The sequence below is a fragment of the Melospiza georgiana genome, chromosome 22 (assembly GCF_028018845.1).
Source record: "Melospiza georgiana isolate bMelGeo1 chromosome 22, bMelGeo1.pri, whole genome shotgun sequence".
Taxonomy (NCBI): Eukaryota; Metazoa; Chordata; class Aves; order Passeriformes; family Passerellidae; genus Melospiza; species Melospiza georgiana.
The window spans coordinates 6873303-6885482 of NC_080451.1; the positions used below are offsets into that span (position 1 = coordinate 6873303).

A 12180-nucleotide genomic window follows, 5' to 3' on the forward strand; every position below is an offset into this window, starting at 1 on the left:
TTTACAGAGTGACTGCTCAGCTCTCGGGGCATGTGGCTGGAAATTGCTGGGCAAAAGCCAATGAGCCCCATGGTCTGAGCTTTTTGGGCAGTTTTCTTATTTCTTCCTTTCTTTTCCTGACCTTGCAGACTGGTATTTGGTTACCACAGCAGCTCCAGAGTCAAACAGAAACACAGCTTGTATCTTCTTTCAAGTATTTATTTCTTTTGTGCTGTTAACACCAAGTAATGAAAGGAATTGTAAGGATTTTTAAGGGGAGGGGGGTGAAGGAATGAAAGCAGGAGAAAGGAAAAAAAAAATATGGACATAGTGGCTTAATTTCTCACAGCATGTGCAGCACAAATGAACAGTAAACAAATCCCAGGGAAAAATGCAAACAAAGGCCACGTTTGCTCAAAGTTCCAAGGAAAAAGCCAAGAGTGAGAGCCACTGAGCAAACATTTCTGTGATGATGAAATGCTCAGAGCCCCTGTGCTCAGCACAGCAGGTACTGCCCCCTTCTCCAGAACATCCCTGGGCAGCAGCAGCAGCCACAGGGCCACGTTTCCAAGCCCTGGTTTGGTGTAAAGCATGGAAATGTTGTAATTATGGCATTAAAAGGAAGCAGCAATCTAGTCAAGGGCAAGGGTGAAAATCCCATTAGAGATTTGCCACTAGGGTTTGTCTGCACAGAGGGAAAAAATCGAGCAACAGATCATGAACTGTGTCTTGTTGGGATTTCTGACCCAGATTTTGGCAGTCCCAGCCAGGTGAGAAACTCATGATGTTGGCAGCCCCCAAAGGGTCTTTGGGTGACCCTGAGGGTTGTGCCAGCAGCACAATAATAAATTATCTCATTGTGTGACACCAGGTGAGTCTGTGCCATTTTCTGTGTCACCTTTCTGTGTCTAACAAATGGAAATGCTGTGGCTGGCACAGGTGAGAGTCAAACAGCTGCAGAGCTTTTCCTGCATTTCCTTCCTTCCTTCCCAAACCTCAGCTGCAGTGAACTCCAGTCCATTTTATTTTCTTAAATGAACCAAGGGTGAATATGCAGCAACACAAATCCCAAAATACCATCATGCCATCCCCCTCATGTGGAAATATGCCATGCCCTGATGTTGGGAAGTCACACTTATTTTAATGAACTCTTTGCAGGATTTCAAATTTAATTTTGTGATTATTCTTCCCTTGATGAGCTGAGGCTGAGAGGCAAATCCAGTGAAAGAAACAAAACCAAACTGTGAAATTTTTCTGCTGCAAGTAAAGGCAAATGCACTTTTGACAGCATCCCAAGTTGGGGGTTTTTCCCTTGAAAACATCCATAGGCACGTTTTTGATCACAGGATTGGAAATATGTCATGAGAACACACTCAAATATGCATTTGCATTAACACTGCTGCCAGAAGCCATCTCACAGTCATCACCAGACATCCTGGAGCCCCTAGAAAGCTTTCTGTGGGATTGGAAGGCGTCCAGGCAGGAGAAAGCAAAGCCACCATGTGATGGGGATGGCCAGTTCCACAGGAAAGCTGCACATTAATGAATGGCAAGCACTCAAAGGGGGAGTTATGGTGAAGAGCTCTGCAAGGAAATCACTGGCTGAGAACCATAAAATATCTGGGAAATGAAAATCTGAAAGAAATCTATGTAAAAATGATCCACTGAAAGGAAACAGGCTGATTTTACAGCAAGAATTGCCCATGCAAAGCAGTGCTGCTGTAATAAAGATCACTGGAATACAAGTTGCTCCCCCAGCCTTAAAGGATGTGTAAAAGGACTGCAAAAGGACACTCTGAAGCATTGTGAAAATAATCTATTTTACTATTCGTGTATGGAATTGTCAGAATTTTATCTATTATTTTCATGAAGCATCATGAAAATAATCTATTTTACTATTTGTGTATGAAATTGTTAGAAATCAAACAGCAGTGCTGGGTATTGGGGCTTGCACTGTGTTTCTATTTTCCAACAGATGATTTTTACCTTATGATTCCCCCTCTAACCACAAAGTGAGGCTCTGGCCACCCACTCCCTCCCAGTCCTTCCCAGTTCAAATTCAGATCATGTAGGTGTTAAACAGAATGTGCAGCTATGAGCAGAGCTAACAGCTCCCTGGGGTTCAGCTGCACTTCATCTTCAAAGGAACAATCCTGAAGATATTTAGGGCAGTTTGCAGAGAGTCCTGGTTTGAAAAGGAAGTGAGTGTTTTTGGGAGGCTGTGGTCAAAGCAACGGGGGCTCAGATTGGAATATTGGCACCTGAGGACATGGATTCACCTCTGAGAACACAGGGGGTTAAAATCAGAGTGCCCCCAGGGGAATTCTCTCTTGGTTCTGGTCCCTGAAAGAGGTCAGAGCTCCTTTCGTATGGGGGTGGAAATTGGGGGGGAGGAGGAGGAGGAATGTGGGAATCCACAAATTTTTTTTGGATTTTTTTTTTTTTTGGAAGGTTTTCATTCTGAGTTCTGTATGTTTCTTTTTTCATATTGTAAATTAATAAAGAATAAAGGTCTTTCCTTTATTCCTAAGCTGGAGCCTGCTTTGCTCTATTTCTGGTCACATCTCACAGCAGACATTAAGGAGAATAGATTTTCACGGGGGCACTGGGATTGTGCCAGCCCCAAACCATGGCACAGAATTAATGCCTAAGGTGTGCCCAGGGCAGAGATGGGAGCAGAGATGAATCTGCAGGCACAGCACTCTGGCTCAGGAGCTCTCCAAACACAGCCCTCTCCAACAGGAACAACTGCAAGGGACAGATGAAATGATGAAAAATGAAGGGATCAGCAGAAATCAGACCTAATATAAACCCAGCTAAAACAAACTCAGCATGGCTCCTGTGGCTCATTCAAAAGCAGCTCTTCTGCACTGAGCTCAGGTCAGGGCAGGGATGGACAAGAACTTCCTCTGCTCTGTGCCTCTGGCAACTCTGACTGGCAATGGGAAGAGGTTTTTAAAGGGAAATATTGAATTGCAACTCTGCCTCCTACGTTGCATCACAGGAAATGTGACATCTCCAGCCAGAAAGTGTAACTGCTCCTAAATCCTGAGCTTCAGAATTTGAAAGAATTAACATTATTTTCATAACTGATGTGAGGTCAGAGCTGTGTGTGCTTGAATTCAAAGCCAAGCAGCAGTTTTTACGTAAGGCAACTTACAAGTCTGTCATTTATTTTTAAACCTGGAATGAAGATGCTTTGACTCTGCATGTGTAAAACAGAATGAGACCAGGAGGTTCAATGCTGTGTCCCTGGGATGATGGAAGCAGAGCATTCTATTGCACAATTAAACAGAGTTGTTTGTAAATAATTTATGTGCTTTTTAACATATGTAGAAACTTTTGCTACAGGACATCAACATTTTTAAAATTTTTCTATGTCAGCATCAGATCACTTCTAGAGAAATTCAAGGCTATATTTGAGAATTTGATTAACATGCTTGTTAAACCTCAGCTAAACCAACAGGACAACAGAGAAACAACTGAATGTGGTTTAGGATTCAAAAATATTATAATTGTTGATCTGGGTGAAGAAGGTTTTTTGGCCATAGCAGACAGTTGAGAAACATGTGAGATTGCTTCTATTGAATAGTCAAAAACATCAGGATATTGAAAATTACAGACTATTCAGCCACCAAAGCACATGTGATAGTGCTTGCTTGTGTTTCTCTCCACTGTCTTCTGCACAGTCCTTAGAACAGCAGTAAAATATTGCCTGGCTCCACAAGGGCTGTCCATGAATTTGCAGCTCTGATGGGAGCTCAGAACAGAACATAATGCATTCTACTGCTGGAAAGAGGAGAGCCAAGCTGACCTGGGGTTCTGTTTAATCCCATGGCTGAATTCAGTCAAACATATTCCTCCACATTTATTACTTTAACAAGGGGAGATGTGGCCCAAGACCTCCAGCAATCAGGAGCTGCTGTGGCTCCTTTTTTCTGGTACCTGAGAGACTCCTCCATTCTCTAAGGCTGACCCTGACCCAAAGAATTGCTTTGCTCTCTGATGGATGGATTTATATATTTTTTTTACCACCTATTTTGCTCCATTTAACAGTTGAGAGAGCAGAGATTATGAACTTGTCACCTCTGCTGCTACTTGTAGTAGGCAGGGTTGAGGGAGGTGTAAGACTGGAGTGAACTGATCCTGTCTGCAGGGAATCAGGGCTCCCAGCAGGCTCTGGGAACAGGAATTATGTGCTTGGATATCACTTGTTTCCCATCATTGCTATTTCTATCTTCTGCTAACATCCCTCTGACATGAGCCCTTTTTTCTTATCCCACATGACAGCAGCATTCGTGTCACCAAAACACCCCAGAAAAGCTGATCCCCCTGCACTTACTTCAGTCCTCTCTGCAAAAAAGAAAGGCACCAAGAGTTGGCTTTTCTGGAAAAGATAGCAAGGAATTGCCTCCTTATCTTAGAGCTGGACTTAATGCTGCCATGTGGCAGCCCAGTGTCTGGGAGCACTGATCAGAGAGTCACAGGATCGTGGGATCACTGGATCACGGGATCACAGGATCACAGAATCCCAGAATAACAGAATCACAGGATCACGGGATCACAGAATCACCGAATCCCAGAATCTGCAGAGCTGGAAGGGACCCATGAGGATCACTGAGTCCAACTCCTGGCCCTGCACAGGACACCCCAAGAGTCACACCATGATCCCAAGAGTATTGTCCAGATGTTTCCTGAAATCTGGGGCTGTGACCCCTTCCCTGGGGAACCTTTTCCAGTGCCCAAGCACCCTCTGGGTGAAGAACCTTTTTCTAAAATCCAACTTGAACATCCCCTGACACAAGTTCAGGCCATTCCCTTTGTGTCTGTCCCTGGTCAGCAGAGAGATCAGGGTCTGCCCCTGCTCTTCCCCTCACAGGGAAGCTGTAACTGCAACAGGGATGCTCAAGGGCAGCTGGGGCCACACCACAAAGTGTCTGATGATAAAAAATCAGGGAAGATGTCACTTCATGCAATCCTGGTGTCCAGGGTTTGCAGATTGTGGTCCAAGGGCTCAGATGTGAGGCAGGAGGTGGGAGCTGTGCCCTGAGCTCTCTGGCATCTTTGGATGAGCAGAGCTCTCTCCCAGAGCTCAGGTTTGTACTGGTTACTGCCATCTCCTCCTTCTTTAACCTGGATTTTTCAAGAGTGTCCTGTGGGACCAGAAGTTTAAATCTGTTCAGAGTTTGTATGTGCAATCTTTATGAGTGTACTGTGATAGTGACCTGCTCAGGGAGCCAAATTCAGTGCCAGATGCCCCAGGGAGCAGCAGGAACACAATTTTGGAAGGCAGAAGCATTTTCAGCAGGCTTCTGAGATGGATTCATTTAAGGCATGGATCTTCCAACAGGGTTCCTCTCCTCAGTTCCACATGGCTCAGGGAAGGAAGACACCCAATGGGAACTCTCCACTTCTGTATTTTCATTATAATTTGATTAACACAGATAGGGAAATTTCACGTTTCCCTGGGATGCCTCTCTGTGAAAAGCCTGTACAATACAGAGATAATTAACTCAGATAAAGAGAGATCCTATTTAAAAAATGCTTTTGCTTAAGGAAAAAAGTAGGAAATGGAACCACATCTACCTAGTAGCACTAGGTCAGGATGATTAGTGACACAACCATGTCCTTGTAATACCTACACATGATGGATGGCCCTTGCAGCTGGAGAAAGTGAGCAGGGAGTCAAACTGACCCTTGTTTTTGCATGTTTGGGCTGCTTTCCGTCCCTCAAAAACACAAGAATCAGCTATCACTTACCAGCATATTGCAGTTTCCAAGCCAGCAAGCTACAAAATTAATTGACTGCTTTTTAGGGCATGGTGACCCCCTGGAATGAGCAGGAGTGACAACTTTTATAGACTTTGCATTTGGCTGGAAATCACACGCCTCTGTTATTATATAACTCCAGGGATGCAAGGTGGCATCTTGCCTCTGTCTGTTTAGGGCCATCACACTCCCCCTAAAAATGCATCTTATCTTCTATTTTATATTCTCATAATTTTCAGTCACTCTCCAATTACAGTGCTTTCTTCCCTCATTTAAGGAGGAATTGTTCTGGTTTTATGCAGAAAAAAAAATCATTACATGATGCATAGAAAATCATCACACAATTTTTTTTCTGTGCCTCTGTCGTTATATAACTTCAGGGATGTCAGGTGGCATCTTGCCTCTGTCTGTTTAGGGCCATCACACTGCCCCTAAGATTTCATCTTATCTTCTATTTTGTATTCTCATACACTTTTCAGTCACTCTCCAACTCCAATTACAGTGCTTTCTTCCCTCATTTAAGGACGTAATGCAGAAAAAAATCATTATATGACGCATAAAAAATCATCACACTTAATTTTTTTCTGTGCCTCTGTTACTATATAACCCCAGGGAGGTAAGGTGGCATCTTGCCTCTGTCTGTTTAGGGCCATCACAATCCCCCCAAGACTGCATCTTCTATTTTGTATTCTCATATACTTTTCAGTCACTCTCCAATTACACTGCTTTCTTCCCTCATTTAAGGAGGTTATGCAGGAAAAAATCATTTTATGATGCATACAAAATCATCACACAATTTTTTTTCTGTGCTAATATGTCACAATGCCCATAACAAAGATGAGCTATAAGGAACAACTAAGTTTGGACTCTTTGGGAAGGTGTGAAGATATAAATTGTCTCAGAGGTTTGTGCCTTCAGTGCAGGCAGGTTGGGTCAGTGTGAGTTTCTGCTCACAGGACAAAAGAGGGGGTGATGCTGAAAGCAAAATGACAGAATGGAGCAGAGGGACTCAATGCCCTGGATGGTCCAGGGGACAATCAGGTGCTGAGGTGACCTCAGGAGAACAGAGGTGATAAAGGGGCAGAAGGATCTGAATTTCCATCTTGCCCCAGGAATCACAGGATAGAAGAGAATGAGCTGCAGGGAGCAGGTGAAGTTCTGTTTCTCCTCCTGCCTCTCTCCAAGTCCCTGAATCTGTGGCTGCCACTACTCACAGCTCAGCATCTCCTTCAGAAAAGCATGAGGTCAAAGAGGATTCAGTTCCCTGGAGAATGAAAGTGCTGCTGGTGACTGACAGGTTTGCTCAGACTCCAAACATGCCAGGATCTGAGTGCTGGGGAGGTGAGAGCAGCAAACAGTGCAGAATATTCTCATTCCCAGGGCTGGTGGTTGGTAAAAATGCAAAATACTGCATTTGACATAATCCTGCTCCAGCCCAAACTTAGGAACCAGTACTGTCAAAAAAGTGGCTGTCACCTAGATTAAATTGATTAAATCCAAGTGAAGAAATAAAAACAAAAGAGATGATCCAAGGCTCACCTTGTGTTCTTTTCTCAACAATTGCATTTCAGCTCGAGGAAGGCACTGGGCCACATTAATGTCTGCTACAAGCAGATGTGTTCTCTTGGAAATCCATGCACCCACTTTGCTGTGCCTGCATGAAGTCTGTTACTGGGTTTTTAGGAGCTTTGGCAAGTGCTATCTGTTAATATCTGAAGGTGGGAGTGTTCAGGGAGTTGTCGGAAAGGCTTGCAAGACTAGATCTGATCATACCCACCCACACTAATTAACACATTACATAAAAGTACAACAAGTTTCTCTTTGCAAACATCAGAATCACTTGCCCAGGCACTTTCTGTGCAGTTCTAGAAGAACTTGAGGGACAGACTCTATTGCTTTTTGACCTCAATGGAACAATGGTTGAGTGGGGAGGGTTCAGCTCCCACTTTCAGGGCACACTCCTTTTTGTCATGCTGCTAAAACCTGCCATGGGCAGGGACATGGCTGGAACAACATTTTTAAAGTTCACCAGGGTGCATGAGGGTGCACTTTTTTCTCATCAAAAACCACAAAAAGAAATATTCAACATGAGGGATCAGATTCCAATACAAAGGACTCCTCCTGTCCCTGCCCTGCCTTGCTAATTCTGAAAATCACTTAATATAAACAGCAGCACTTGAAACTACCTTGAGCTGAAAAATCCTCCCATTTAAATTTGGCCCTTTTTTTTGGTGAAGGGAACATGTCCCAAACAGCTCATGTTTTTCTATCATTCAAATTTTAAACCAGCAGCAATCTCCTGTATAGGAGCCATAGTGAGGACTCTTTTACTTCTTCAGAGTTTGCCATAAGTAAAACTAATTTCCTATGAAACTCCTGTGCTCCTGCAGCTTCACCTGGTTTCCTCCAGCAAGATAAGAGCCATAGTGAGGACTCTTTTTACTTTTTCAGAGTTTGCAGCAAGTAAAATTAATTTCCTATGAAACTCCTGTGAGCTGCTCCTGCAGCTTCACCTGGATTCCTCCAGCAGGATAATAAATGAATGCCCCAATCTCCATTTACTCCAGACTCTAGGATGACATCTGGCTTCAAGATGGTGGCACAGAAAAGTGCAGTGATGACACAGGAAAACAGAAGGCAAAAAATAATTGTGCAGTGGAGAGCAGGAGGCAGCAGAGAGAGCAGGCAAAGTCAAAATTAAAGTAAATCAAAGGGCGGAAATTCCTCGGAGAAGGCCTTAGGCTTCAACAAAGCTTGTCCACATTTGCAGCACTTCAAGATTACCCAACCCTACCCTTATGTGGGAAGGTCCCAGCAGACCCCAGCAGGCATTCCAGAGGAGCCTTTCTATTAAAAAAAAACTTTTCAGAGTCTCCATGCACGTTTGCAGATCGATGGAGCCCGTCCTGTCTGCAACACTCACCAGGGAAGGATCTCTCTTACCCAACTCCTCCCTGCTATCTGAAAAGCAAAGTTTATGTTTTCCTCATCATTTTCTGCTTGCTGCAAGCCTCTCCCCCACTGTGACTGCTATTTGACCTGCTGTCTGCTCTGGGACCCCGAGGGAAGGCACAGGGAGCTCTGTGTGTGTGTGAGAGAGCAGAGAGGATGAGCCTCAGCTCCTCCTGGCTTGTTTGTATTCATCAGAAAGAAAGAAATCATCAGCAAACATCACAAAGACATCAACAGTGTGTAAGGCAACCCTGGAGATAGGCAACATCTTTTTGTGCTGCAGGGGAAGAGCAGATCTATTGAAGGGACAGGATTTGGGGTGGATATGGATTCCATTGTGTTTTTTGCTCATGTCTGCATTAGGAAGTTATCAATGAACAGAATTCTCAGCACAAAGGTTTAATTTCAAGGGCACGCTGCTCTTTCAGCACAGGTGACTGCACTTGCAGCTACAAGCCTGGCACTCCCAGCTGGGATTAATGAGAAACTGGAAAGGATCAGAGAGCACAAGGGGAAGTTGGTATCACCATATCAACCTCTCCTGATAAACCTGGTACCTTCAGTATTCCAGGCAGATCCTGGAAGGAACCCTGAAGGGTTCTCCCCTCATGGCACTTGACTTTTCACTGAGATGGGCTTCTCAAAAAAACTGACAAAAAATAAAGCTGGAAGCCTCTATTAGGGTGGGTCTCAAAATCCCAGAGACTGAAGTTCCTTTTCATCCTCTCCAGATATCCAGGAATTTCAGATATCCAGAGGCATCACAGTGCTCCAGGTTACAGCTCTGCACTGATTCAGGCAGGAGAGCCCCTCCAAACACTCACCCAGGCAGAGGGACCCCAACACTTCTGGCAGCACCTTCCTCTGGGAGAGCTCCAGAAAGGAGAAATCCACTGGTCTGCAGCAAGGTCAGACCTGATTTTAACCCTCACACCTTTGCATCTCAGTTGCAGGTCTCCATTCCATGTGGCAGAACCAAAGGAGTGTTTTAAGCACAGCTCACAGCTTTTCTGCTGTACCTCCGAAGTCTTTTAGATTATAAGTTTTAGTATATGGGTTTTTTCCTCATCCAAATTTTTGTATAAAAGCTCCTGGTCTATGAACAAATACTGTTTTGACTCTCTATAAAATGCTGCATTTGAATTTGCTGAGTTTTGACAGGCATTTAGGTAGTCAGACTTGCAATTTTGAGGTAGGGAAACACCAGAAATATCTGCTTTGCAGGTCAGGGTGCTCCTTCAGATGATCCATTTTGCCCCAGGCCATACAGGACATCTACAGAAAAGCTTGAAATTCGAGTCAGGAGCCCTAAATTCACTCCTTTAATCACACATCCACCCTTGAGGCACTTCATTCAGGTGTTTCCAGCTGGACTTGCTACTTCCTGTATTGCAATTATTTTAATTTCTCTGTTAGCACTGCTCCAATGTGCTGCTTACTGCATTTTGCACAGGAATGCAGTGCTGCCATTCCTAGGCTGTCAAAGAGAATATTTCACTACAAAAATAAATAATGTCTAGCTGCTTCTGGCACCTCAGTCCAAGCATATTTATCATTTTGGCTGATCAGTGCCTGACTCAATGTTCCTAAAGCACAATGGGTTTATTCCCAGATGAATTCAAAATGCATTTAATCAGGTCTTTGCTAAATGTGCTCCCAAATTTCACATCTCATGAGCACAACAGCACTGTGTCTTAGAGCATTATTCCACTTCACTGTGCAGACTGATATAATGGATTTTCCTCTGCATGGATTGTGTCAGTGAATGTATGTTTGTACAAGCAGGCTCTAGTTTTAGTTTCTAGATTTAGTTCATCCCCAATGTGCTGCTGCCTACATGTGTGGCAGTCTGGGATTAAGACTAAAAATATATTTATACTTTATCAGAAATGAACAACAAAAAAAAATCAGAACGACAATTTCACATATGAATTCAGTGACAGAAAGAATCTCCCACTATTTAAACTCTCAGCTCTGCTGCCTGAGCCCTCCTGTCCAGCCTCCAGAGGGGAAGCACAACAGCTTTTTTGGGCCCAGAAAGAGAAGTCCTGGGTGGCCTTTAGCAGAGAAAACATTGCCTCATGGTTTGCTTCTTCCCCAGTGTGTGCTGGGAACAGCTTCATCATGGGATGGGAAGTGAAGAAAGAGAAGGAAGCGTCCATGAAACGTCCATATCTTTTAGTTCTTCCAAGTAATTCTGAAGTTCCCCATTCAAAAAGCTGAAATGAAACCAGTGGCAGCTCCTCTGGAGAGAGGGCACAGAGTGTGTTTGGGATGGATGTGCTGCCTCTCCCCTGAGACAGCCCACAGACACTTGAGAAACAAAAATCACATCTTAAAACTATGAGTAGATTTAACAATTGAACTCTAAAGAATTAAACACCATAGAAACATTTCACACTTTCTGTTTTTTCCTTTCCAAGGGTCCATAGTCCACTCACTCAATCCTGTGCAAAGGTCATGTTACTATGGATATGACCTGCAAGAAATGTGTTGCCTCAGAGCAGCACAAGTCACATGAACAGGCTGAAAGCCAAGAGCTGCTGATTCCCAGTCCTGGAGGATTTTCATGCTTGTGCTGGGCTCACTGCAGAGCAGTCCTGGTGCCAGCCTATGTTCGTCCTTTAAAAGTGTTCATGCAGGTGTAGCTCCCAGAAAACTTGTGGATTTCTTCAAGTGCTGCCTGGGGGAGAATGCTGGTGTGGAAGCAGAAAGAAAATCAGCAGATGAGACAAATCCCTTAATCTGTTCTAATGAGAGATGTGTAAATATGGATTTATGGATATAAATATACAAATGTTCAAAAAACAGCTAGTGAGAGACACAGACAAAACTGGCATCAGTTTCCTGCTGTGAGGAGGTTACAGGGAGAAAGTTCCATCCAGTCACTCTTTCTCTACAGAAATATTTATCCAAAAAAGTCTGTAAAAGCTGTGACTTGGAAGACACCATTATGTTTTATTCCTTCTATACATAATATGTGTACTATATTATCTAAATATATTTAGTATATACTATATATAAATATATCTAAATGTAATATATATATAATATAGATTATATATTATATACTCTGATATATACAGATTTAACCTGAATTCTCTGGTTAACCTGCCATCTGGTAGTGCAAGGCATGTGGCCTCCTTATCCTAAGGTATGGATAGATATCTGATTTCCTGACAGCTACTCTAATGGAAAATAACTTATTAATTCTTACAATAAAATGGAACAGCCCCTTTTCCTTGTTGACAGAAATTCTGGGAATTTTTACTCCAAATTCTACTTTCAGAGCAAAGCATTTACTGTGAATTATTTTTTCTTGTTTGAAATGCAATACTGAAATTATTTTCCACAGAAGTCTTATGGCCTTGTTTCAGTTCCTGACTGCAGCAGCTTTTCCAAAGGTTTTAGTGCAAAACTGTCATGGAAACACAAAGGTGAATGTTCTTTCTCTGTGGTTATTCCAGGATATGAAGTTAT

The 12180-nt window shown here is 43.3% G+C and overlaps 1 protein-coding gene across 2 annotated transcripts in view; it reads right to left on the minus strand.

The window, feature by feature from the left end:
- The window catches only part of DHRS3 (dehydrogenase/reductase 3), a 43440-nt gene that overhangs the window by 3408 nt on the left and 27852 nt on the right, over positions 1-12180 (minus strand). Inside the window, exon 6 of one of the 2 annotated variants that reach the window (XR_009115506.1) lies at positions 9525-11396. Coding sequence is in view for 1 of the 2 variants with exons in the window: in XM_058039323.1 (XP_057895306.1) it covers positions 11312-11396 (85 nt within the window). In the remaining variant the exon portion in view is untranslated. Of the gene's footprint in view, positions 1-214; positions 11397-12180 lie in introns of those variants that run through there. The other variant, XM_058039323.1, reaches the window with a different exon arrangement.